The sequence below is a fragment of the Triturus cristatus genome, chromosome 6 (assembly GCF_964204655.1).
Source record: "Triturus cristatus chromosome 6, aTriCri1.1, whole genome shotgun sequence".
Taxonomy (NCBI): Eukaryota; Metazoa; Chordata; class Amphibia; order Caudata; family Salamandridae; genus Triturus; species Triturus cristatus.
Genome location: NC_140589.1, coordinates 1,694,639,245 through 1,694,666,611, shown reverse-complemented (window position 1 = coordinate 1,694,666,611; position 27,367 = coordinate 1,694,639,245). Strand labels below are relative to the sequence as shown.

The 27,367-nt window shown below is 46.2% G+C and overlaps 1 protein-coding gene across 2 annotated transcripts in view; it reads left to right on the top strand.

Annotated features, from left to right (window-relative positions):
• Positions 1-27,367, top strand: part of PTPN14 (protein tyrosine phosphatase non-receptor type 14) — a 375,359-nt gene that overhangs the window by 271,505 nt on the left and 76,487 nt on the right. For both annotated transcript variants that reach the window (XM_085612914.1, XM_085612915.1), the window contains exons 6-10: positions 1,779-1,849; positions 7,560-7,647; positions 17,665-17,753; positions 19,930-20,017; positions 22,670-22,752. In XM_085612914.1, the coding sequence (XP_085469040.1) occupies positions 1,779-1,849; positions 7,560-7,647; positions 17,665-17,753; positions 19,930-20,017; positions 22,670-22,752 (419 nt within the window). The remainder of the gene's footprint in view (positions 1-1,778; positions 1,850-7,559; positions 7,648-17,664; positions 17,754-19,929; positions 20,018-22,669; positions 22,753-27,367) is intronic.

Genomic DNA, 27,367 nt, shown 5'->3' with positions numbered 1-27,367 from the left:
AACTTAGGCAGAAAAACTTTTTGAAGCCATGAAACTTCGACCACATCAATTACGGTAAACACGGCATATGCTGCTCTGAGTTTGCCATTATTTTTTCTCAAGCATGAGCCATCTATAAATAACACATGATCAGGCACAATTCGCGGTTTGTCCTTTGTCAGGGCGGGGTTTAGGGCACAATTTCGTGACAGCTAGACAATCATGTTCACTGTCATCATAGTTATCATCATCATTTACAGGTAACAACATTGAAGGGTTCAGCACTGTACATAGTTTCAAAACAATATTGTCAGAGGCCAATATACTTTGCTTATATCAGGTAAGCCTATTATGGGTCATATATTGTGTCTTTGGTCTCGTTAACAGTAGCTCCACAGAGTGTGGGACAATAGCGGTTAATGGGTATCCCACACTAGTGTAACGAAACTTGAGGGGGCCCCCCTGCAAGGCGCGTGGAGGGGCCCCCTCCGGGATCAATAAGGAGCTCTCTGCCAGAGTACTGTGCTGAGGGGGCCCCCTGGAGCTGAAATTGATTAGTATTCATTCATGGCATTTGATTTAAACCTAGGATTCCCCATTTGTGCAGGTGCAACAGGCATCATTGGAACCTGTCCCTTACAGCATTTGTACATTTCCTATAGTATTGTCAGGATTATATCAACATTCCCTCTTCCAATGCCCAACTCTATGACAGATGTGACAAGCTGTAACCTTTTTTATAATAGCAATATCTGATCCGGGTCCTGTATCCACAGGAACACCTCTAGCCTGTGACATATTAATTCCTCCATGATTTCCTTGAAAACCAGACTGTAGCACAGCAACTCCCTGTATGTTTCCTTGATTTCCTAAAGAATAAGGATTCTGAAAACATTTGAGACTGCTTAGTTTGTGCTAACATTACATTTTCTTTTATCTTTTTCTGCTTCATATCTAACTAATCGCTACAGTATTTTGCATCGCTCAGGTTTCATTGAGTGACTTATTTTGCCAACAGATCACGATTGAGTTATTTGCGAACAGATCTCTGGCTTCAGCTGCCTCATTAGGTCCTACTGTTTTGTCATTCCAGGCTGGTATATAGCCCTCCTCAGTCGCAACTATTTCTTATGGTGATACTGGGGCCGTGAGTACTAACACCCCTCCAGCTATTAGTGCTTGCACCGTTAGCGGTGGCTACCAAGCAACTATCTGTGAGTTCTGGGAAGTCGGGACAAATCACAATGTGGGTAACCCTCTGTCAACTGGGTGAGTCTCAGGTCTTGTCTCAACAAGTGGTGGAGCACTTGCTCCTATGCTGGTTACAGATTGAGCATTAACAACAGTTACAGGAGCTATACTAGTCACTTCAGGTGTAGTTATCACCATTGGAACAGTAACCTGCGGTCAAGCTATTACTGGTGAGGTAATATGCAATATTTGTAGGGGGTCATTCAATTTGGGTTGTACCTTGATATACAGGTGCAATTGACACTATCAAACTAGAACAAGTGCCAGATTCACTCTTTGTGCCCAGTTCAGCAATATTAGGTTCACATCTAGTTAAAGGAAGCTTGCGTCTTAGTTTTTTATGGCCTATACACATAGCTATACTTATTGCAATTTGCACATTTAAAATTATTTTATTGATTTGAATTTTACGTTAACCATTGCAAAATTTTGGCTGTTAATCTAAATAATTTGCATTTTAATCTGCTTTATCAAACAAATTCACCTTCCTTCATCAATGTTCAAATTACCGGTTTTCTTTGTGGTTTTCAACCTTTTTTTCTGTCTAGGACTGGGCTCAGGATGAAAGTGTCCTGGAGGAGTTGACACAGAAGGTAGCCCTGGAGTACAAAGCTCACAGGTAAAATATGAACATGCATTTTGATTCTAGTGGGAGGGGAGGTTGTGAGGTTAAGAAGGCGGCCCTGGTGCAGGATAATGTCATTAGTGGTAACTGTCATGTAGGTGGACACCTATAAAATGCCTCTGCACCAAGTATCTCAGGCCATGGTGTGGTATATCTGACTTTCTCTGGTGTTCACCACAAGGTTGATTGTTCTTGGGTAGATGGTAAACCCAAGCATTCCTAGAGATGATACATGCGAGCAGTGGTCCTCTTCTCACAGCAGCCTATGGCAAGATAAGTCTAATAGTTAGAAGGCACTTCAAGAGGGAGGGCAAGGCACATCAGCTCTATTTGGCTGACCTTTATGATTTCATTAGTTGGATAGATTGCTCTGATTTTGTAGAAAATGTGCCTCTGTTAAAAATCTTTTGATGATTAATGTTGTCCTTCTCTCCCTAATTTATCTAGAACTTTGTGTGTAGTTTTAAGGTAGTAGATGCTGTCTTGGTTTTTCACCTGCATTTTTAAACTGAAAGCAGAATATCAAAATTGTTGGCAAATTTCTGTATTTTAAAGGCTTGGGAGGTGTGCATTGCGTGATGTTGTTTTAAAAGATATTTACTGGTTCAATGCCAATATTGGAATCTGTTCATGCATGTAAAAGGAAATGTGAAGATCTTTTTATTCTCAGCAAAATTGTGTGCCTCAGACAAATATAATATTATGGAAAGCTAACCAAGGAAGTTCTACCCTGCATAGGTTTCCATATGCTCTAATTTGGATGTATCCGTAAACTAGTTTAAACTACCCTAATTTGGATGTATCCGTAAACCTGGTTTTGGTGCGTTGTTGTGACCAATATCACTCATTGGGCTGCAGGAAAACCTTGTATAACTTCCCTTTTCCTGATGCTTGGTGTCCGCACAGGTGAGCGATTTCAGAAAGAACTAGTAACAAAGCTTGATTGAGACTTTTAATGTATGAATACTTTTCAAAGCCATATATCTCTGAAAACCACACATCATAAGGAATCCCTCTGTAGGTGACTAACAACCTCCTGATTGGCTGGGCACGAGATCTCTTAAGAAAGGGCTGTTATGATATTTTTCATTGCCTTTTTAAAGAAAATGTTCTTCTTCCTCTCTTGCACTGGATCATGTTCATTTGAAAGTATACCTGCAACTTCCATGGCTTTGTAGAGTTGTGGTGTTTCAAGCCTGCATTGGTGTGCAAAGGGTTCATGGTGTCCAAGTACTTATTATCATTGTCTGCTAGAATTGCCATGTATACTTAGGAGACTCTGACCATCTTCATAAGATCATGGGGAATACGAGCATAGATTTATGATGCTGTTCATCAAATGAAATCCATCAGTGGAAGCCATGTTACTCCCATTTATTAACCATACTCCTTTTCTATAATCCTGAACATTTAGCTTTCAACATTTTCATGTACCAATCTATCAATCAGGTGTTAGTCACCGGTGAGGATCTCAAGAGAGTCACCGGTGAGGATCTCAAGGCACTGAGGGGGCTGCTGATTCGTCTGGGCGCAGGGGGGGGGGGTCATTCGAAGAGCCAGATCTTGAGATCCAATCCAAATTGGGTCAGAGACTGAGATTGCCTGAGGAAGAGAGGCAGGGTGTTCCCAGTTTTGGCAGCAAAGTGGGAGAAGGATCTTCCTCTGCTCTAGTCTTGTGGATCCATGGGACGGTGGCCAGGCCCAGTTAGGCAAGGCGAAGTTGTCTGGTGGGTACGTGGAATGCGAGGCGGTGCTTCAGATATGCTTGTCCTGTGTCATGGAGGACATGGTAGGCATGGGTGAGGAGTCTGAACGTGATTCTTTTGTTGACTGGGAGCCAGTGGAGTTCTCAAAGGTGTTTGGTGATGTGGCTGTGACGGGGGATGTTGAGGACCAGTCTGGCAGAGGCATATTGAACATTCTGTAGTTTCCTGAGGACTTTCTGAGTGATGCCGGCATAGAATGCATTGCTGTAGTTGAGTCTGCTGCTTTTGAGAGTGTGGGTGACCTTCTTTCTGGATTTAGTGTAGATCCATCTGAATGTCTTTCAAATCAGGAGGAGCATGTGGCAGCATGATGAGGATACAGCGTTATTCTGGCTGTATATAGTGAGCGAGGACTCCAGTATGATGCCGAGGTTTAGTGCGTGGGGGGTCTTCCCCAAAGTGGCAGGCCACCAGGAGTCGTCCCAGGCTGCAGGGGGTGGGTTCCAAGTTGAGTATTTCGGTCTTGTCCGAGTTGAGCTTGAGGCAGCTGTCTTTCATCCAGGTGGCAACTGCTTTCATCCCGCAGTGGAAGTTGGTTCTGGCAGCTGTGTGTTTATTGGTGAGGGAGCTGGTGTCTGCGTAGGAGACAATGTTGAGTCTATGGTTCCGACGATGGCTGCCAGGGGGCCATGTAGATGTTGAAACGGATGGAGCTCCGGGAGGAGCCCTGGGGCACTCAGCAGCTGCCCTCTGTGGGTTCTGAGAGGAACGGAGGTAGTCTGACTCACTGTGTTCGATCGGTGAGGAAGGAGTGGATCCAGTCTAGGGCCTTGTTACGGATACTGGCGTTGTGGAGGTTCGTGATTAGGGTGCGGTGCGTGACCATATCAAAGGCGGCAGAGAGGTCCAGAAGGATGAGAGCTGTGGTTTCGCCCCAGTCAAAGAGGTAGGGGATGTCATCGGTGGTGGCGAAGAGTACAGTCTCAGTGCAGTGGTTGTTTCGGAATCTGGATTGGGTGGTGTCGAGGATGTGGTTTCTTTGATTAATTCGAAGAGTTGGGCATTAATGGCCTCCCCCACGACCTTGGCTGGGAAGGGGAGCAGGAAGAGGGTCTGAAGTTCTTGAGGTCTGTCTGGTCGGCGGATGGCTTCTTCAGTAGGGAGTTGATCTTGACGTGTTTCCGGTTGTCGGAAGGTGGCGATCTTGATGGAGCAGTTGATGGTGTGGCGGAGTCGGGTGCGATGGAGGTGGCATGAGAGTCTAAGTCCAGCTACAAATGCTCCTGATATCTTCAAAGTGGGGTTTTTGGGGATGGTGCACAAGGACCTTTTTCCCTTCATAGTTTTTGGACATTGATTCTTTGGAAAACAATCCATGTACCCTACAGTAGTGTACTTCTTTCCTTTTGATTAGGTGGCCAAATGGCTTGGGGGAGTATGGTGTTTTGGGAAATTGCATACAAAACCAAAATAAAACATCATATTTCTCAGAGTCCGAGCTCTTCACCTACTAGTGCTAGTTCCCCATCCGTAATGTGCATTGCTGAGTTTAGATAGGCAATTAGTAGAAGTAATCACTGCTTACAGGCTATTCTCCTGTCGGTCCTCAGCAGGGGACTTGCTAGAAAACTGTTAATTGCCTTCTTGGTACCTCCTTAATGGCGAAAATGACTTCAGGGATTTGCTATTGCTTATGCTTTTTAAAAATATATCTTGGATCAGTGTATTCCCAAAGTTCCAGCCCCTCGCCTTTTCCTAACTCCATATCCACAGGTTTGTCTCCAGAGTGGGATGTGGCAATGGAAAATGTTAGGTGTCCACTTCCACCCTAGTCATTTTATGCAGATGATTGATAGATTAAGTGCAGGAGTTGGAAGCATTCATCACTAGCATCTTCTTCCTGCAAATCCTGTGGAAAGCTGAAAAGAGAGGATCTAGATTTCCCTCCATGGTCCAATGCAACTAGTTCCTTCCTCATTGCATATGATTTTAAAATACTACTGTGCTTCCTGAAACTGATGTCTCCATTGACGTTGCGAGTAAGCATAACATAAAGGATAAAGTTTCCCCAGCAGTGTTCAATTAGAATAGTGCTGGTCTTTGAGGGTACCAGTTACCATGCAGAAGCAAGAGGTCTTCGCCTGCATTAATAAGGGAACAATGAAGTGGATTGGCCCATCTTAAGGATGTTTATCATTGAAGTACATTATTTCTTTTACTTCTCCTCAATCCAAAACCTACTTCATGTCACTGTATCACTCCAGGACCAGAGAACATTTACGGTGCCACAATCTGGCCATCTGCATCTCCAGCAGAGAGAATTGGAACTGAGGCCAACATGGCAGAGGCATACTGGGGACATTGCCAATAGTGCCCCTGTTAAACATAGTTAAATTGATGTATCCCTAATTGACTGATTTATGTTGCCTATAAGTTCGTAGTACATGGTAAAGAACAGCTGCTCTCACCCATTTGACTTCTGTGGACCCTCACTGAATCCCTACTGGAATCTGGGGACCCCCATTTCATCATTATTGGAAGCCGGAGACCGCCGGCACAGTCTCTATGATTTGAACCTCAAAATGGGACATAAGAGTACAGAAGCATGCACCAGACAAATGCTCAAATATTGAGATAATTTGTTTAATTCATAAATACAGAAAACATTTTTAGAATTCTATTTTTTATTTGTATACACTTTATTTATATTAATGTACTAATTGTAATATTATTTAATTTTGTAAAACAGTTGTGGACCCTCTGTGCAGGCCTCTTGGACCAGTTGGAGTCCTCGAGCCACAGGTTAAGAACCACTGGTATAGAAAATTTGCCAAATACTTTGAAGTGAAAGGCCACCTGTGATATCCACAGAGAGGACCAGGAAAACATGGCTTTAGGTGAAACAATGTTGAGGGCTAGAATAAGAACACAAAGGTCGAGTCGGAGGTGCTGCATGGTCAGACGCTGCAGAAAGAAGTGTCAGGTCATGAAAGTGTGAGGTGCTAGAGACAGAAAAGGGAGGATGCGTATAAAGGTCATGTCAAAGGATATGTAGAGGAACCCAGATATAAATGGGGATGTTTTCACTACCTGGAGTGCTACAGACTGTTTATAGGGTTTACTAGACAAAAACTGGTTTGTAATCCACACCAATAATGTGAAGCATTAGGTTCAGAGTGACAGTCTGATTGGATGAGAAAGGTGAAGCTGTAGCGGAAGGAAGGGATAAAGGAATGGGGAATACAAATATAACTAGAGGGGACAGCAGAACCCAAATGTGTGGGGTAGTCTGTGTGGATGGGTATAGAGGGTGTGGAACCATGGAAATGTACAGTGTGTGGGGACAAGACAAGCAGTCAACTTGTGCAACGAGGATATAGCGAATAGGGGTGCCATGGAGATAGATTAAAGGCAAAGTCGGATGCTATGACTCGTGTGCAGACAGGACCATCGGTAGGAAGGAGGAAGTAGAGTGGTTCCAGCATAGGACCCAACAATGTTGAGTCAGGGTGAGGATAGAGCGTACAGGTTTGCCAAAGCCAGCACAGGGAAAGGTCATCATCAGTCATGTAACAGGAGGCTTTTGGATGCAAGAGATGAGTTACTTAAGTCGTGGACACGCCATCTCATCAGTGATGGTCCAGAGGGTCTTCAGCTGTGTTGATGGGTTGCTCGGTCAGTGTGTGCTTGGTTTGTTGGTCGGGAGCATGTTGTCCCTCAGAGTCAATATCCTCTGTGTTTTTGAAGTACCGTGGCTGACATTTGTAGAGAGTCAAGGAACTCTTCCAGATTGGACCGTTTATAGAATATTTTTGATTTCTCATCCAAAATGATAAACACAGTGGTGGCTGGTTTAAGTAAGTCGCAGCTTTTGAAGGTGTGGGGAAAATAAATAACAGTCTAACCATGAGTGAACTGGCCTAGTTTCAGCATTTATCACAGGCCTGACTTTACCCACTTCTCTGATGATTATTTTTGTTTTGTTTGCAATATTGTAGTGGAATGTCGCAGGCTGAAGCTGAATTGCAGTACATCAAGGAAGCTGAACAGTTAGACGGATTTGGGCAAGAAAGTTTCCCTGTGAAGGTAATGTGATGAAGTGGTAAGGAGTCTTTTAACATTGGCTTAGAGAGGCTTCCAATTCTTTTTGAGGCACTTGTCCTGTGTCGGTTTCAGTGAACAACCAATCAGCTCAGAAAATGTGTGTGTGCACGGCACGAGAGTAGTGTTTTACTGCATCAGCGACTTACAGCTTGGCTGTTCTGACATTAAAAAAATTAAAAAATCAATGATAGTTTATCATCCATCAATGAGTAGATTTCATATTTTTTTTAATTATTTGGCCTCGTGCAATACCAAAGGTTTTCAAATTACTTTCCGTATTTAGAGGCCAAACCAAGTGAGGACAGGGGAGATCCAAGCAAACCCCTTTTAAATTCCCCCTTTGAATTTGCTGTCTGGAGTGGATCGCTACTCCTTTCGTCTGCTTCATATACACAGATCCATCCCCAAGCCCAGCTCCTTTCCCATCCACACTGTTTACTGGCCCTAAAGAATGGTCACCCTTTGGGACGCACAGCCTGACTTCCCGGGGTGGGGGTGGGGGGGTGGGGGGGTGGGGGGGGATGTGTGTGTCTGTCTGTCTGTCTGTCTGTCATGCGTTTTACACATTATTTGCTCTACCTTTAAATTTTATTCCAAACAATATGTAAGCGGACACTACTCATTGCATAGGTGCTTATAATGCCTATTTAATTACTATTTTATCCCTACTCTCTTCTAAATCTTGGGTGCAGAGGGTTTACACCCAGTCCCCCCCCCCCCCACGCACGCTCCTGTTCAGTTCCTTTATCTTCTGATGTCAGGTGAGCTGTCAACAAAAGCCAGCTGCTTTATAGATACTACTACCAATCATATTGCCTTGATCTTGGTGGGTGGGAGGCGCAGAGGAAAAAGTGGAATATGAAAGGTGTTCTTGAAAAACATGGCCTGAAATATTATGGTCTACAAAAAAAGTGTCTTAACCCCTGTTGGAGCCGGCTTCGTGGTGTGGTCCTGTTCCCCCTCGCTAAGCCGCACGAGGTCCCATGCACCTCGGGGCTCCTCCATTTTGGATTATACGTCACTCCACGTGACCACCTACGTGACCCCGCTCCACCCGGCCTCTGTCCCAGCGAGGCCCGACATCGAGGCGCCAACCCCTGGCCCGGGGGATACCACGGGAACCCTTCCCACTCCCGGCGGAGGGCAGTATCGATGGGACCCCCAACCGTCCTTCCACACCTAGGTGCGATCGCCCCACAGCTCTCTGGGGCCTGGCGCCTCTCCTGCTGGGCGTCTGGCCGCTCCCTACCCGGCCTCTCCACCCCCTCCGGGCGCAAGGGTCCGGACATCAAAGGGCTCCAGTCCTATATCTGGGGCAACCCAACAACAGGACAACAGTTGTATCCTGGAGTCAAGAGCCCTGCTGATCGGATCGCGGCTGACCCTACGGAAGAAGACTCATCCTGAACCCACACTCTGAGCCCTGCTGACGACGTCGCGGCTCCACCGTGCTTAAAGACCTTCACGAACCTTCGGGGCCCTGCTGACGCTGTCGCGGCCCGACCTTGTTGAACCTTACCATTAGAGCCCAGCTGACCCCGTCGCGGCTCGACCGAAGCGGACCTACCACCGGAGCCCTGCTGACTGTGTCGCGGCTCGACCCAAGCGAAACTACCACCCGAGCCCTGCAGACGCCGTCGCGGCTCCCCCCGTCTGAGCCGCTATGAGACCAGCACTCAAGGTCTGGCGCAGAGCCCTCCCGTACCTGGTTGGTACTAAGACTGTCCCGCTACCCTATCCCTCTAAAAGACATTGAGACTCTTACTGGATCCCTCGATCCCACTGTAAATATTGAACGTACTACTGTTGATAAAGAACCAAGTCAAGCAACTGATATCGAGTCTTGTGTGGTGGTATTACTGGGCCTAGTACGATCATAGGAGAAAGACCTCCCCGAGGGGGCTTCTCAGCGGCGCTCGGCTATAACTTTGCGGTAGGAAGGTGCCCCGGAATAGTCTCCCCGACTCCCCGGTGGTCCTCCCTCCAACATTTGGTGGCCAGCGACGGGATCCGAGCCAGACGCAATCGTACAGGCAAGTAACGCACCCACTACCTAACCAGACGGGAACCATGGACGGCCAAGAGGCAACCGTGGCCGCAGCCTTCCAGCCGGAAAGGTTGGAAGAATACACCCACAAAGAACTGAAACAATTCTGCAAGGACAAAGGGATCCCAACCACAGGATTGGGCACCAAGGAAGAAATGCAGAAAGCCCTGAAAGCCTGGGCAGAACCCGAGACCACTCCACCCCGAGCCGAAGGGACCTCGGCCCGGGACGGAAACCTGCCAACCCCAACCCCGACAGATGGGGGGCGAAACGTCCCAGAAACCAGCCTTTCCCACGAAGAAATGCGAGAACGGGAGAGGGTCCGGACACACGAAATGGACCTCGCCCGACTCCGGCTGGACGGTGAACTCCTACTGGCGGAGAAGAAAATAGCCTTGGAGCAACTACGGCTGCAAGAGGAAATCGAGGAAAAGAAACGGCATCGGGAACTAGAGGAGAGACGGCTAACCCTCGAGCACGAGAGGAGCCTCAAGGAACTTGAACTAAAATCTAAAACGCGGGAGACCAGCACCCCCGGAGCCCGGGACTCTCTGCCACTGACCGAGCCAAAGGTTCATATCCCCAAGGATGTCGTCAAGGAGTACTATAAAAATGACGACATCCAGCAATGGTTCCGAGCATACGAAGTAGCCATGACCTCCCATCGGGTACCCCGGAAGGATTGGGGTGCCGGCCTATGGGGGAGGTTCCTCAGCGAGGGCCGGGATACCCTGCTGCAACTCCCTGACGCGGTGATGACATCATACGACCACATGAAAGAAGCCCTACTCACACGCTACGGACTATCAGCCGAGATGTACCGGCAGCGCTTCCGGGACTGCAAGAAGCTCCCCGGTACCACGTGGGTCGAATACGTGGACTTCTTCAGCCGAGCCTTTGAAGGATGGATAAAGGGAGCAAGGTCACCTCATACAATGAACTGTTCGACCTCCTTGTCTGGGAGCACCTCGCCAACAACTGCTTTGTTGAACTAAGGCAACACCTCCTGGACAGTAAACTGACCGAGCCCCGGAAGCTCGCCGCCGAAGCCGACCGATGGGTCAACACCCGGGTCCCCCGGAACCCCGTGGGGGACTACCAACGGAGTACCACGGGACCTCCCCGCCAGCGAGGCGGAGGAGGGGGGTCCCACCGCAGTCGAGAATTCCCGGCCGGGCCGCCCAGAAGCCCGCCACGAGGCCAAGCCACCAACCACACGTCCCCGACCCTGGGCCGAAGGGGGACCCCTATCGCACGGCCTGGACCACGACCGACAGTGACCTGCTTCGGCTGCCAGCAGACCGGCCACTATGCGAGCGACCCGGCCTGCCCCGTGAACCGACGGAACGGGACCGCTGGGCCCCCTCCCCGGCAAATAGCCGCCGCAGCCCTGGGGGAGGGAGAAGACGAGGAGGAAAACCACGACGGCGGGTCCCCCGAGTGGGAACCAGCTGCCATGTCGCTTGTATGCCTGGGCTCCCGAGAAATGGTGCCCCGAGCTGCCATCCCAAGCAACACCCAGAAGTACCAGCAGTGGGTCACCATCAATGGACGACGGGCCGAAGCCCTCCGGGACACTGGGGCCAGTGTGACCGCTGTCCGCTGCCACCTGGTGACCCCCGAACAAATCCTGCCACATGTCCTATGCCCTGTCCGGACCGCGGACAACACCGAGAGCATGTGCCGGATGGCCAGGATCCCCTTCGAGTGGGGAGGAGTGTCCGGCACCCTAAAAGTAACTGTCCGCGACGACGCCTCAGTGGACTGCCTCCTGGGGAATGACCTAGAGAGCTCCCCCTGGGCCCAGGTGGAACGCCGAGAGCATCTGGGGATGCTAGGACTGCCCGAGTGGGCCTGCGCCACCACCCGGTCCATGACCGCCCAACCAGCCGCTGCCGCGGCCCCCGACAAGCCGACGGGCCCCGAACTACCACCCTCCTCCGGCACGGAGGAACCTGACGAGGAGGCCGGGCCATCCGAACTTTCTCCCGACGAGGCCGCCTCCCTCAGCGAGATCCCCGAGCTGGCCCAGTGGCGCCACAACGGGGGCCCAACCCGCGAACAATTCCAGCAAGAGCAGAAGGCCTGCCCGTCCCTCGAGGGGGCCCGACAGCAAGCGGCCGCCCAGGCCGCGGGGGACCCCACGGGAACCCACTGGGTCTATTGGGACAATGACTTATTGTATAGCGAGCAGAAAGTCGCCGAACTAGGGGCCGGCCGGGTGTTGGTGGTCCCCCTCCGATTTCGAGAGTTCCTCCTGAACCTGGCGCATGACGTACCCCTCGCCGGACACCTCGGGCGGGACAAAACTTACAGCCGCCTAGAGACCCATTTCTATTGGCCCCGAATGAGAAGAGACGTGGACCATCACTGCCGGTCCTGCCCGACCTGCCAGGCTAGCGGGAAGACTGGGGGTCGAGTGAAAGCCCCCCTCCAACCATTTCCAGCCGTCCACACCCCGTTCGAACGAATGGGGATCGACATCGTGGGGCCCCTCGACCCGCCCTGGGACACCGCTTCATCCTGGTACTGGTCGACCACGCCACCCGATACCCCGAGGCCATCCCACTCCGCACCGTGACAGCTCCAGTGGTGGGCCGGGCCCTGATGGGCATCTTCTCCAGGGTGGGGTTCCCCCGAGAAGTGGTGAGCGACAGGGGTACGAACTTTATTTCAAAGTACATGAGATCCCTCTGGCAACAATGTGGGGTCACCTATAAATTCACCACCCCTTACCACCCCCAGGGGAACGGACTGGTCGAGCGGTTCAACAGAGCCCTGAAGGGGATGATCAAGGGCCTGGAAGAGCCCCTGAGGAGGAGATGGGATGTCCTGCTGCCCTGCCTCCTGTTCGCCTATCGGGAGGTACCACAGAAATCCCTGGGCTTCAGCCCCTTCGAACTATTGTATGGGCACCCCGTCCGAGGGCCCCTCAGCCTGGTCAAGGAGGGCTGGGAGGCGCAAGTCCAAGATGCCCCTCCCGACGTCTACCGGTACCTCCTGACCCTGCGGAACCAGACTCTGAAGTTCCGGGCCCTGGCAGAAGCCAACCTCGAAGCCAGCCAAGAAGACATGAAACGCTGGTATGACGAAAATGCCTCAACCATCGAGTTCGAGCCGGGCCAGCAAGTCTGGGTCATGTCACCCGTGGACCCCTGCGTCCTGCAGGACAAGTGGACCGGGCCCTTCAAGGTAGTTGAGAGGAAGAGCCCCGTCACGTACCTGGTCGACATGGAGTCCCCGAGGAACCCCCTCCGGGTCCTGCACGCCAACCGGCTCAAGCCCCACTTTGCCCGAACTGAACTAAGCCTGCTGCTGGCTACCGACGATGGGGGCGAAAGTGACTCCGAGCCCCTACCAGACCTCCTGGGGTCCTCGGGCCAAGACGGCTCCTTGGAGGGCGTCCGCCTCTCCGCCACCCTGACACCAGAACAGCGCCATGACTGCCAGAAGCTGCTGCACCCCTTCGCTGCCCTCTTCTCTCTCACGCCCGGGGTGACCCCCTGGTGCGTCCACGACGTGGATACTGGGGACAGCCCCCCTATGCGACACCGCGCTTACAGAGTACCTGACCGAGTCCGAGCCTGCATACAGATCGAGGTCTCCAAGATGCTCGCCCTCGGAGTCATCGAGCCATCAGACAGCCCGTGGGCCAGCCCGGTAGTCTTGGTGCCGAAGGCCGGCACTGCCCCGGAACTCAGATTTTGTCGACTACCGGGGCCTGAACGCAGTCACCAAGACCGATGCCCACCCCTTGCCACGAGCAGACGAGCTGATCGATCGCTTAGGGGCCGCCCGCTACCTAAGCACCTTTGATCTCACCGCTGGGTACTGGCAGATCAAGCTCACTCCCGGCGCCCAGGAACGATCCGCCTTTTCCACCCCCGATGAGCACTACCACTTTCGGGTAATGCCCTTCGGTATGAAGAACGCCCCAGCGACCTTTCAGAGGCTAGTGAACAAGGTCCTGGCCGGACTAGAAGCCTTCACCTAGGACACCTCGGGGAAGTCCTGGCCGCTCTCCAAAGAGCCGGGCTCACAATTAAAGCCAGTAAATGCCAGATCGGTCAAGGATCTGTGACCTATCTGGGCCACCAGGTGGGGAGTGGCCAGGTGGCGCCCCTCCAGTTAAAGGTCGACGCCATCCAGGCATGGGAGCCCCCCGCAACCCAAACCGCTGTCCGGGCCTTCTTAGGCCTCACAGGCTACTACCGACGATTCATTAAGGATTATGGCAGCATTGTGGGCCCCCTTACGGAGCTCACTTCCAAGAAACAGCCCAAGGCGGTGCACTGGACGCCCCGCTGTCAGACCGCTTTTGAGGCCCTCAAGGCGGCCATGTGCGCTGCCCCTGTGCTACAGGCCCCTGACTACAGCAAGGAATTTGTAGTCCAGACCGATGCCTCGGAGTACGGGGTCGGGCGGTCCTCTCCCAGATGGACGCCGAGGGCCTCGACCGACCTGTGGCCTTTATCAGCCGCCGACTGCTGCCACAAGAACAGAGGTGGAGCACCATCGAGCGGGAGGCCTTCGCCGTGGTATGGGCTCTCAAGAAGCTCCGGCCCTACCTTTTCGGCACCCACTTCAGGGTCCAAACTGACCACCGGCCCTTGCGGTGGCTCATTCAAATGCGGGGCGAGAACCCCAAGTTGTTGCGATGGTCCATCTCGCTGCAAGGGATGGACTTCACCGTGGAACACCGGCCCGGCAACGACCACGCCAATGCTGACGGCCTGTCCAGATTCTTCCGCCTCGGCGAGGAGAACCCTCAAGGAGATGGGTGACTCTCCCTGCCTTCAGCTGGGGGGGGACGCGTGTTGGAGCCGGCCTCGTGGCGTGGTCCTGTTCCCCCTCGCTAAGCCGCACGAGGTCCCATGCACCTCGGGGCTCCTCCATTTTGGATTATACGTCACTCCACGTGACCACCTACGTGACCCCGCTCCACCCGGCCTCTGTCCCAGCGAGGCCCGACATCGAGGCGCCAACCCCTGGCCCGGGGGATACCACGGGAACCCTTCCCACTCCCGGCGGAGGGCAGTATCGATGGGACCCCCAACCGTCCTTCCACACCTAGGTGCGATCGCCCCACAGCTCTCTGGGGCCTGGCGCCTCTCCTGCTGGGCGTCTGGCCGCTCCCTACCCGGCCTCTCCGCCCCCTCCGGGCGCAAGGGTCCGGACATCAAAGGGCTCCAGTCCTATATCTGGGGCGACCCGACAACAGTTGTATCCTGGAGTCAAGAGCCCTGCTGATCGGATCGCGGCTGACCCTACGGAAGAAAACTCATCCTGAACCCACACTCTGAGCCCTGCTGACGACGTCGCGGCTCCACCGTGCTTAAAGACCTTCACGAACCTTCGGGGCCCTGCTGACGCTGTCGCGGCCCGACCTTGTTGAACCTTACCATCAGAGCCCAGCTGACCCCGTCGCGGCTCGACCGAAGCGGACCTACCACCGGAGCCCTGCTGACTGTGTCGCGGCTCGACCCAAGCGGAACTACCACCCGAGCCCTTCAGATGCCGTCGCGGCTCCCCCCGTCCGAGCCGCTCGGAGACCAGCACTCAAGGTCTGGCGCAGAGCTCTCCCGTACCTGGTTGGTACTAAGACTGTCCCGCTACCCTATCCCTCTAAAAGACATTGAGACTCTTACTGGATCCCTCGATCCCAGTGTAAATATTGAACGTTCTACTGTTGATAAAGAACCAAGTCAAGCAACTGATATCGAGTCTTGTGTGGTGGTATTACTGGGCCTAGTACGATCATAGGAGAAAGACCTCCCCGAGGGGGCTTCTCAGCGGCGCTCGGCTATAACTTTGCGGTAGGAAGGTGCCCCGGAATAGTCTCCCCGACTCCCCGGTGGTCCTCCCTCCAACAACCCCTTTCCTTGGTTCTTGGTCAGTTAGCGAAGTTGGGTGTATTTATTTTTTGGTCTGGCCTAGTTGACAGCTTTAGGTTGTTCGTCATCTTCATTTTTTTTTTTTAAATGCATGGATTGAAATTTACGTACAGGGAGCTTGGCTTTGCCCTCTTCATCCATTGGTCTTGTTCTCTCATTCACACTTCCACCCACCACCGCTTGGGCAATTCGTCAGCTACTTCCACTGTTGGCTCTATTGCACCGTGAGTGATGGCAAGAAGAATCATAGTTTCCTACAAGCTGCATTAAAATGGAAAAAAGTTTAGGCACCTGCTAGCTAAGAAGCACCTGTCCTGTTATAATTTAATTACATGCAATGGTTATTAAAAAAAATTTTAAAAAAGATTATTACAAACTATTATCACCTACTTTTTTCTTTTGTGGAAAATCCATTAAAAAAATTGCAGCTGGCCTGCCGAGGCCAGACTTATTGGCTTTGCCACTGCTTGCCCTAAGAAGACCTGGTGTTTGTCTTTTCTTTGTACACGGTATGCTTTCTACGATTTGTAACTGTACAGGGTAATTAAGAGTTAGAAGTAATTTTTAATAAGTGGCAAGGATGGTATTGTTCAAATCCTTGGTTGGTTCCTTTGAATGAATGATGATAGTTTTAGGTCTGTTACAAGGGTGAATTGGTACCAAGGAAGAGTGATTTCAAAATATCGGTTTGTGGTCTCACTAGATTGTACATGTTGTATTCTTTGTACAATACCTTTGCTGTCCTCATATTATTTGTGTAGTATTTACTCTTTAGTTTGTTGGTTATTGGATCTGATTTCTACTGGGTTTTAAATTTAATGAAGAGAAGGGACATTTCAGTCTAGAGAGAGCCATCCTTCCTAGCTTTTGGTGACCTGTTAGGAGTCCTGAGCTGAAAGATGAGTGACAGCTGAGGTCGAGGAGCAGCTGGAAGACCACCTTGTCAACCAAGACTGACCCCCAAGAGAAGGGGCTGCTACCTGCGACAAACATGAAACTGGAACTGTAATGTCAGTATTAAACAGGACATTTTTGTTCATTTGGAGAGAGCATGGTATTGGAAAGAGAGTTATATTTTCATGGTAGAAAATGTCCATCGTACTGTCCGCAGATCACCCCTTATTGGACTGCGGTCCTACGCACAATGTCCCAAGTTACTAAAGTAGTGATCCCATTGACCCCGTAACGCTGCTTACTTAACATATGGGAACCCACGGATTTGAATCACGCTGGTCAAAACGAAATATAGCTCGGTGCTGGGGGTCAGAACTCTCCCTAACGCACCAGCAATGGTGTCGAGACATGAACCACGCAATGGTGACAGAGAAATCTGTCCACGTACACAGAGGCTGCCCCACAAAATGGACGAGAGTGTGGGGAAAAAGGAACCACCATTGGGGAGATATCTGCGAACCTCCCCCGCCAGATTAGGAATCAGACGACAGGGACTAGCCTGGATATAATGACAGGGCGGGCTCAGCCACATTACACGCCACCCGGGGGACATAGAGGGGTAGATAAAGTGCATGCTATAATATGTTGTACTATGCCTCGTTTTTATGACTTAAGAATGTTGCTGCTACATGTCACCAAGATTCGTTTTCTGAACCATATTACTGTTGATGCTATCCAATTCTCAATAAAATATTTCACACAAAAAAAAAGAAAATGTCCATTGTGTAGAATAAATTCTCAAAATTCTGTACTCAGGAAACCATCTGCTCGCGTTGCATTAATTTTCAAACCAGTCACAATTACATCTTTGCACGCATCTTGAAAAAAAATACACATTGTAGCATTTTTTTATTATTTTAATTTATTAAGTTAGCTTTCTTTCTTTTTCAGAAAAGTGAGCATTTGTCTTCTGTTACCATCCACAACATTTTAGAAGTTCAATTTAATTGGCACCCGGACCGCCAAATTAGTTTTTCTTGCACATCACTTGTGACCTAGTCCACAGTGCACTAAGCAATGTGAATGTATAATTTGCAGGCCTAAAGCCATTCTTCTGCTTCCTTTGCCCAAAAAGGTAACTCTCTCTCTGCTGTTTTTATACAGGACAATCATGGAAATGATATAAATCTCAGCGTCTTCTTCAGGGGGATTTTCATTAAAGACCGTATGCAGCGATCTGCAGTCATTTACCGGTAAGGTTGATGGCTTTAGAATTGGCCTGGTCCATCCTTCAGGGATGCGTGTTGGTTATGGGTATGTTATGAAAAAGTATGCATCACACAGAAGCAGTGGACTGGAATAACAAGATAGAAGTTATTCTGTTGTAAACATCTGGCTTCAGACCGCCCTTTTGGGATATCTTGGGCTAGTCTGTTTTTGCAAATTGAATGGGTGGATTGTGCCACACTATGTGAGCCATTACGAGGACATTGATTCATTTGCAGAAGATTGTGACCTTGGTACACCATTGTAATAACCCTTGCTGACTTGATTTAACTTTTGCTTTGTGCTATTTGCATTTGCAAAATTCTAACTTTCCACCAAATTGTCACAGCATGTGAACCTTTTTGTGTAGACACAAGGAGGAGCCAGTACATGGTCTTAAGAGAAATGCCGGGTTCCAATTTCTCTTCTCACTTGATAGTGATGAACATTTTTTGTCGAAACATCATCGCTAGAGAATACCAAGAGTTTATCAGCAGGGGACTGGCAAGCTGTAGAGTGCTGCACTTGAATTATGGGTCAAGACTTTCAAGTTTGAATGAGCAGGACCCGCCCTTAGGCCGTCCTGAGGGGTTTTGAACCAAACCTAAAAATACCTGATTGTTTCTTAGCTGATTTGGATTTTAATTGGCTCGAGGGGTGTTAATTGGCCCTTTCAAGCCATTGGCACTTGGTTGGAAGCAACATAAAAGTAGTATAATGGTGTTTCCCATATTAGTTGGTTTTATCTTTTTCTTTAACTTTGTGGATAAGAAGTGTCAGTACAGAGACGGAGAGTGGAAGGCTGGAAGAAAAAGAGACCGTGTCCGGGGAAAGGATGGAGGCGAGTAAGAAGCAGTCTGTTCAAGTGAACTAGTTAAATAGGACTGGTTTGTACTTTATTGCAATGAAGGTAGTACACACAGAGCTCCATACCTGTGCACAACGAATCATTTAGTATGTTGGATTAAAGGTGATTCACTATCATTGTCACTGTAAAGTGATCAGATGGTAATGCGGTTTAATAAAACGGACAGTACCTGGCTATTCCAAGAGTCACAACTTAACTTTCAGTGCTTGTTGTAAGAGAATCACACCATTGCTGATAGGATTAATTTATGTTCATATACAATATAAACTCTAATACATTCAAGAGTTTCTACTGGATAAAAGTACTTTTTGAAAAAAAATATTTTTGCAAATAAGTAGCTAGAGCAGAATGAAATCTTTTAGCCTTTCCTAACATCACAGTTGATAGCAGAGAAGACAAAGGTCTGTTCCACCTACAAAGGCATGTGTGGGATTATAAAGTCAGATTGCCCCTCACCATTCTACCCATTTCTGGCACAGTCAGTCAAGTTGGCGCTTTGTTTTATATTATGAATCCGTGATTTGAGCCTGAATTTTGAGACAACAAATCAGTATCCTAATTCTGTGAGCTACTCGAATCAAAGTATGAATCTTTCGAACCATTTCGAGTTGCTGTTTGGGAGGTACTTTTATGCAATTTTTGGAGAATAAGTCGAACCAATTGATTCCTGCTTTGTGTCGAAAAGTTTAATCAGATTTGCACTTGATTGGCCATCCGTGTTTTCTAGCATTGTGAATGCAATTGTTTATCAACAGTACCTGGTCATTTCTGCCTCTGCTTTAATGCTCCGGCACATCACTTCTCCAAGAGCTAGTTGTTGGAGTAATCCACATATTATTAAATTGAACAAAAGTGAAACAATCACTGTGTTCTGGTTTTAGCCACTTGGCTTACTTAACGGGAGGAACTGAAATAATGGTTCACAAGTGACGGTGCCTATGTTGAGACAAAGCGGTACAAAAGGGGGTGGTGATGGACGAAGCATGGCTTGGCAGTTCGTGCTGGACTGTTCCCATGAGGCACAGGGTCAAGACTGATTTGCATATGGCCATGTCTGAACTGGGGTGGCGTGGTGAGCAAAATAACGATGGATTAAACCCAGATCTGTGACTGGGGGTAAATGTTTTGCCAATGTGCAACATTCCGTCCATCATCTTGTGTGTTTTGCTGTTCGCCCTATGTGGGAAGGGTATGTCCTGTCGTCATGATGCACATTATGCCAAACTTGCTTTTGTATAGAGAAATACATCATAATAGATATCCTGGAGAGCCTCACAAAGTCTTTTCCCCTACAGGTGGCATGATATTGGGAACGTAACTCATAACAAGTCAGCAGTTGTAATTGAGGTGCTCAAAAAGGAGGACAGCATTCTTTATCACACGGTAAACATTTCTTACAACTTAATTATATATATATTTTTTCTTTTAAGTTTCATTATTATGAATTTTGCTGATCTAGGTTTATAACATTACTAAGCCGACCAGACACACAAGATGATGAAAAATCCCAGTAACCGGATAGAACTCCCCAAAATCTTCCTGTCATCTTGCCTCCTACAACTACAGTCTGATTTTTTTTCCAGGCTATGCATCAGTCTGGACAATATTCAACCTTACGCCTATGTGCCTGGTGCCTAGAGCGGGCTTGTGGCAATGTACGCAATAAATGCTCAGTGAAGTAGGCCAAAGACAACAGGTTTAGCACACTACTAAAAACTTGAATAAATGACACTTTTTTTGTTTTTGCTCTCCTACTTTTGTCAATCGCAGAGAAAACTGTGCTTGAGCAGCTTAAAAAGCTTTACAACTTTATACACAATATTAGAACACCCTTTTTATGAAATATTTGTAGTAATATTAAGTAGCTGTAGACCAGGATCTCCCTTGGAAAGGGAGAAGCTGATTCAACTTTGTACCAAAATCCATGTGCTTCAGGTTTCTAATTTATTTCTCAACCTTCTGGTTGCATTACAAAACTTAACTGGTTTACACAAAATAACTTGACCTGTATAGATGTATAGGGTATCTGGGCGCATGTGATGTCTATATGTTTTCAGTGGGGCAAACTTAGGTTCCAGGTGATTACATTTCTAAGCTAGTGACTGGTGAAAAATGGAACCTCTCTGCTAAGTCTGTGGTTCTTTGCCTGTTAATACCAAAATGTCGCTAGTCTCAGTCTCATGATCACGTGGTTTTCTGTTTTCTTGCTATTTCATAGCCAAGGAGTTGAAACAAGAAATATCCTCCTAGTCTTTGTGAGTGGCCCTGTTATAACTGTTGCACAGTTCGAAATATGTGAGCAAAAAATAATGTGAGTGCTTGATATCTATTGGTAACTGCTACTGAAAGGTGGAATATTTTTCCTGCTTACCTGTTGCTTCGGTTGCAGGTATTTGAAGAAATAGTATCAAGGTGGTCAGCACTTGGGCGTTTATTTATTGTTTGCTTGTCTGGAGACCGCTCTTTCAGGACAGCAAAGGATGTACTGTGCTGCCCTGGCAGAGTACAGCCTACCAACTTTAGGGGACTCTGATACGCAAGTGAACATCTCTGTGGCTCTGCTAAAGGCACTGAAACATTGCTGGGTGCAGAAACACAGTAATTTTCTTGTTTTCAGGAAAAACAAAAAATGAATGGCCCTCACATACTGGAAGCTTTCTCCCCACCTTGGTGAGGTCATTCCTTTTTTCCTGTTTAGGACTGCCAAGCGGTCCTAAGCAGGGCAAAGTGACAACACAACCCAGTAGGGCGGACAGTCTGATATTCATTGACCAGTGATCCAATATCTGTTGGTCAGACGTTTCCGCCTCCACAGGCAGTGTATGCTCCACTATCAAAAACATGGTGGTTCCCCCAATTATAAATAGAGCAAGGGGGAACAATGAGTTTGGTGGGCAGGGTACTCGCCCACATTTTTGGGACAGCACCCTACCAATCAAAAGCTGAATAACCTTCTTAGTTTTTAGTATTTGTGTAAGGTGGTGGACAGCCGACCTCGATGCATAATGTTGATGTCTGGCTGAATAGTAATTTGATGGATGCCGCTCCTTTCATTCAAGCTGTTCCAGCACCTCCCAGTCCTGTATTTAACTAATGGTCTCCCTTAAACAGTCTTTGTCATTTTACTTTGACAGTGTGAATCCACTGAGAAAAACTAATAGATCTAAACACAAACCGTTGTCACCTTATATTGTCCAGTCATCTAGGCACCAAACCTTAAACTCAATTGTAACCAGTGTCCCTCTTCTATGATGTATGGGCCTGTTGTCAGCAAACCTCTACCTCTTTATAACAGACTTCAATGTCTAGCCACGATTTATTGGGCGGGAGAGCGTCCGAGATTAGTTCAGTTGTTCTTGTGGCAGGTGAAGGAAGAGGAGTGCCTGAACGGGGGTCCAAGAAAGCATGTTGTACCAGCAGCAAATCAGCAGTATGACATTTCCATGAGTTGAGTACAAAGTAAACCAATCATCCAGGGGCGACAGGAGGCGTCCTTTTCCAAGCATCAGGTCAACATCTCTATATGGGCAGCAAAAAGCAGTTCAGGTTCAAGACATGTTGGTTAGTTTCATCGCGGTCCTAATTGTCTGATGTAGTCCATGCCATCCTTTACTTCATATTATGTTAAGCTTCAGATTAAAATCCAGTGTCTCCGAAGTGCTAAAATTGGGAAAAGGGCAAAATAATGCCTAGTATGAGATTCCAGATATGCTACCGGCGCTTGTGGAGGATTCTTGAAAGAACAATTGAAAGATTTATGGACAGTCACTGCCAAGTTGATAAACAGTGTTATTGGAGGGATTTGACATTTCTTTCGGAGCACCTACGACTTTCCATACTCTAACCATGACTAGAGGTGGATTCGCTGGATAAAGAGTTGGTGCTGATTGAGTCTGTGAGGGTACTGGCATAATCCTCGTGCCAGTGGCATTAGAAGCCCTGGGTCGCCGCAGGCATTATCACTTTATGCATGTCTTATAGCGCTGTCAACTTTGTGACCGTTAATAATGCTTTGTTTCTCTTTTTATATTTCAGGATGATATTGAAAATGCAAAGTATATTTCCAGGTTATTTTCTGCAAGGCATTCCTTCTACAAGGAAAATAATATTTTTACTGAGTAAGTAGCTGATCATTTGTTAATGGATCTTTATTCTGTGGATACTGTATTTTTATACTTCACATTTCTGTTCTACAATGTAAGTCAGTAGATTAATTTGTTTAACTAATGGTATTGTAAAAAAAAACTATGGAAACCGATCCAAGTTCAGTCGTTCTGCTAGAATGTGCCGTAAGCGAGGTCAAAGGCAGACGTTTTTCTATCCTTTTATAAAGCTGTGTCTGTCTAAAAATGCTAAAATGCCTGTACATTCAGACTTGGCCTACCTAATCTGTAATTGTTTCCCATTGTTCCTTGCACCCTGCAACCAAAGGCAATCTTGACCTAGCAAGTTAGTGAACTGACTGTTGTATGCCATGGCAGGGTGTGTCATTGTGTTTTAACAAATTGTGTACAGACTACAAATAGAATACAGCCTCAAGCTATTTTTATGTGTATCATCAGTATGAACAGTCAACAGACCTGCAACATTTATGTTTTACTGTGTCCGGCGTAAGACAGTAAACATAGTTGTTGTAGGAGTGTTAATTGCAAATGTGTATTTTACTAATTGAGCAAGCAGGGGGCTTTTACATGTATGTTCAGAATCTATTTTAGGAGCCGCTGATGGCAAGTACACCACTATTTGAAGACACAGTGCTTAGCTTCATTCAATGCTTTTTCTTGGTTTAGTGAATTTTCATCCAGCCTTTTATGATGTATTAACTGAACAGTGAATAGCAAGTGCCCATGCTCCAGTCCAATATATGTCCTTAAATGTACACAAACAACAGAAGTTAAGACCGTTGTGCATATGCTGAGTCCGCTTCTGCCCATCTTCACACCTATCTCAAATGCCTGCAGACATAATGCTCTGCCAACAACACTGGTCTCACAGTCAAATCCAAGCAGCTTTGCCCAATGCCTAGTGGTTCAAGGATGTGCACCATATGAGTTTATCATTGGTAACCTATTGCACCGTTTGCTAAAATCAGTCAAAACACACTAACAAACCAAATAGAAACAGAGGTTTAAAACACATCACGATAATGCGTGTCGGCTTAGAAAAGATGCAACCCTTGTTAAATAGAAATCAATCATATATAGCGCTGTTTGTACCATGGATTCGTCCCTTCTGGTTCTACTTTGATGCTAAAATTTACTTTTCTAAGGTGAACTCCAAAAGTAACATGAATGGAGAGCGAGATCTGACTATAAAACCTCTGTGCACTTGGTGATGCAAGGTTTATGGCTTGTGACAATAGTTGGTCTAGTTTACTGGAGGGAGCATCTCCGGAAATAGAATGTTATCTACACCTCGTTCTGCTTTAAAATTCTTGGAGCTTTCTAGTCATATTTTGAAGTGTCCTGGAATGAAAGAATGGCCTAAAGAGGATATCTTGAATTGTTGAGTGTTGAAAGATTCATTTCGATTTTTTGTAGATGATAGATTGTTATGTAGATGATGACCACAAGGTGTAAATAAGATAAGAATCGTAAAAATGCTAGTTGCACTGTGTTGTGCTGTCACATTTGCATATCCAAACATTTTAGTTTCTATAATTCAGTCTGAAACTGACCTCCCACACACACCACCCTGCCCTACATACAGCATCCGATGTGCAAGATGCTTCTACTACATACTGATGCTTTCTGTACAGTGCTTCAATGTTTTAGGGTGGGTGAATCCTAAATATAATATGTACATAAAGTAAAATAAATGGGATGGTTTCTTGTCTGGACCATCCCGGGCAGATCGGGATGGGTTTTCATTGCCAAGCCAGTGAAGAGAGCTTCAAGATGATTAAGGAATGATAATGGGTGACTTGCACATGCCAGTGAAAAAGCACAAATTTGTTGGACAGCTTGGGAGTAAGCTGTGTTAGTGTGTAGGTCAGACAGAATTGTTTACATAATGCACATACAGATGAGTGGCTCGGTTGCAAGTCATTGATTCCTCATGAATCCTTACACTGTGTTTCCATTGTAAGGCAAAAGATCACAAGATGTCTCATTTAAGGTATGGTGCATACTCTCTAGCAGGAACACCTAGTTGAAGCCACAGGTAGGTTTATTGTTTACAACAAAACAGCCAAAATTGCCTGCCTGTGTTGTATAATGCGCCTTCAAGGGATTTATTTTGAATACTCTGTTCTATTGCTTTTGATATATATTTTAAACTGCAAGAATTATTGATAAACTCCCCAGAGATATTATTCAAATGTATTTTAACTAAGAAATATTTTTGTTCCTTGTGAGGACATAAGAACCAATCACAAAACAATAAATATTCAAAATACGGGTATATATAGAAAAAGGTTTTATCTTTTGAAATTTATCAAGGGTACTACACAGTTATACAAACAATGTAACAAGTGGAAAATAAATACAATTGTATAATCCTTCAATGTCACTATTGTAAACACTTCTTCTCATTGTATATTATTTTCCAGAAGAGTGTGAATGTCGACGTTTCAGTCTCTAAGCATTTGTCCATGAGACCATCTTCAGGACTATCATAAATGTAACAGTTGACCCCTAGTGAAACATGAAATAAATAATAATTACCATGTGTGAATTTAAACTATACTTTCCATAATTTACAGAAAATGATTGATACACCCGTGCAAAAAAAAATTATAATTTCTCAATTCACAAAATTTCACATCAATGAAGTTAAGAATATCTCAAGATGCATATGTTCTGTAACATCCTTAGAACTCATAAAGAGATTTCTATCCACAAGAGCACAGACATTGATTCTAATGTGTCTGAATTTATCAAAACCATGATTTTCATAGTTCTGTAGTAGGGGATCTCTGTTATAGTCATAATCTAGTGAATAGTCCCGCCCATGTGCGTGGACCCCGGAGCAATAAAAAATAATCTCTTAAATTGTCAAGCCATGCAGACCTGCATCTACACTGAAGAGAGAATTCAAAGACAGATAATGGCATATACGTATCAATTGTATTCTATAATTCTTGAATCTTTGGAAACACCATTCAGGTATTTGTTAACTTTCTGTTTAAGTCACAATTGTTATAACAGAAAGTATAGGTCCATATTTAAATGAGTAAAATGGACAATACAACTAGGGGCATTTGTAAACGGGTTAAAAACTGATAGTTATTATGAGTGGCTCTCATGTAACTATTTAGGCAGTCTATAATACAAGATCAGTAAGGATGGCTAAATATCACTCTTATAATGAAACTTATTGAGGATTGCTATTTATATATTCATGGAGAATCAAGGAATAGGTCTTCCAAGTAATCCAAAATAATGGCAAGGCATTTTAAGATGGTAGTTAGACATGTATTCACCATTGCTCTGGCTCCACAACAAAACTCTTTTATAAAAAGACTTTTGAAATATACGATGTGGCTGTTTGAATTTGTAGTTGATGAATTATAAGATAAGATGACTTTTAATAATATGTTCTCTTTGCTTCATGTACAAATCAATCTCAAAATAATTTATATGCAATTCCATGAAGTTTGGCTCCAGATTAAACCATTTTGCCTAATTAGAAAAGATCTATGAAAATCATGGTTTTGATAAATTCAGACACATTAGAATCCATGTCTGTGCTCTTGTGGATAGAAATCTCTTTGAGTTCTAAGGATGTTACAGAATATATGCATCTTGAGATATTCTTAACTTCATTGATGTGAAATTTTGTGAATTGAGAAATGATAATTTTTTTGCATGGGTGTATCAATAATTTTCTGTAAATTAAGGAATGTATAGATTAAATTCACGCATGGTAATTATTATTTATTTCATGTTTCACTAGGGGTCAACTGTTAAATTTATGATAGTCCTGACAATGGTTTTATGGACAAATGCATAGAGACTGAAACATCGACATTCACACTCTCTTCTGGAAAATAATGTACAATGAGAAGAAGTGTTTACAATAGTGACATTGAAGGATTATACAATTGTATTTATTTTCCTCTTGCTACATTGTTTGTATAACTGTGTAGTACCCTTGATAAATTTCAAAAGATAAAACCTTTTTCTATATATACCCGTGTTTTGAATATTTATTGTTTTGTGATTGGTTCATTGGTTCTTATGTCCTCACAAGGAACAAAAATATTTCTTAGTTAAAATACATTTGAATAATATCTCTCTGGCGAGTTTATCAATAATTCTTGCAGTTTAAAATATATATCAAAAGCAATAGAACAGAGTATTCCAAATAAATCCCTTGAAGGCGCCTTTTACCCGTTCATTTGATTTGCCCAAGCCCTCAAGGGTAGATTGGGTTTCTCATTATATTCAATTGTGTTGTATAATGGCCTATAAAGAGGTCTCTGCGGTTTGGAATATGAAAACCGATAGAACTAATCATCTGTAGAAATATATGTATTTGTACAGGTTTTAAATGCTTTCAGATATACAACCCATGACCAATATAAAGCGCATATTATTTCCCCATATTTTAACCTTTCACTTTCTCTAAATTCTCTATATTTGTCGACAAAGATTTTCAACGATCCATAAAGTCAAATAGCCTTCATTGGGATAAACTAGTCTTCATAGCAGTTACTTTTCTTAAGGATAGGCATTTACCATCTTTATTTAAAAACTGACAGGTGATCAAGCGTCTAGGGTCAGTCTGTAT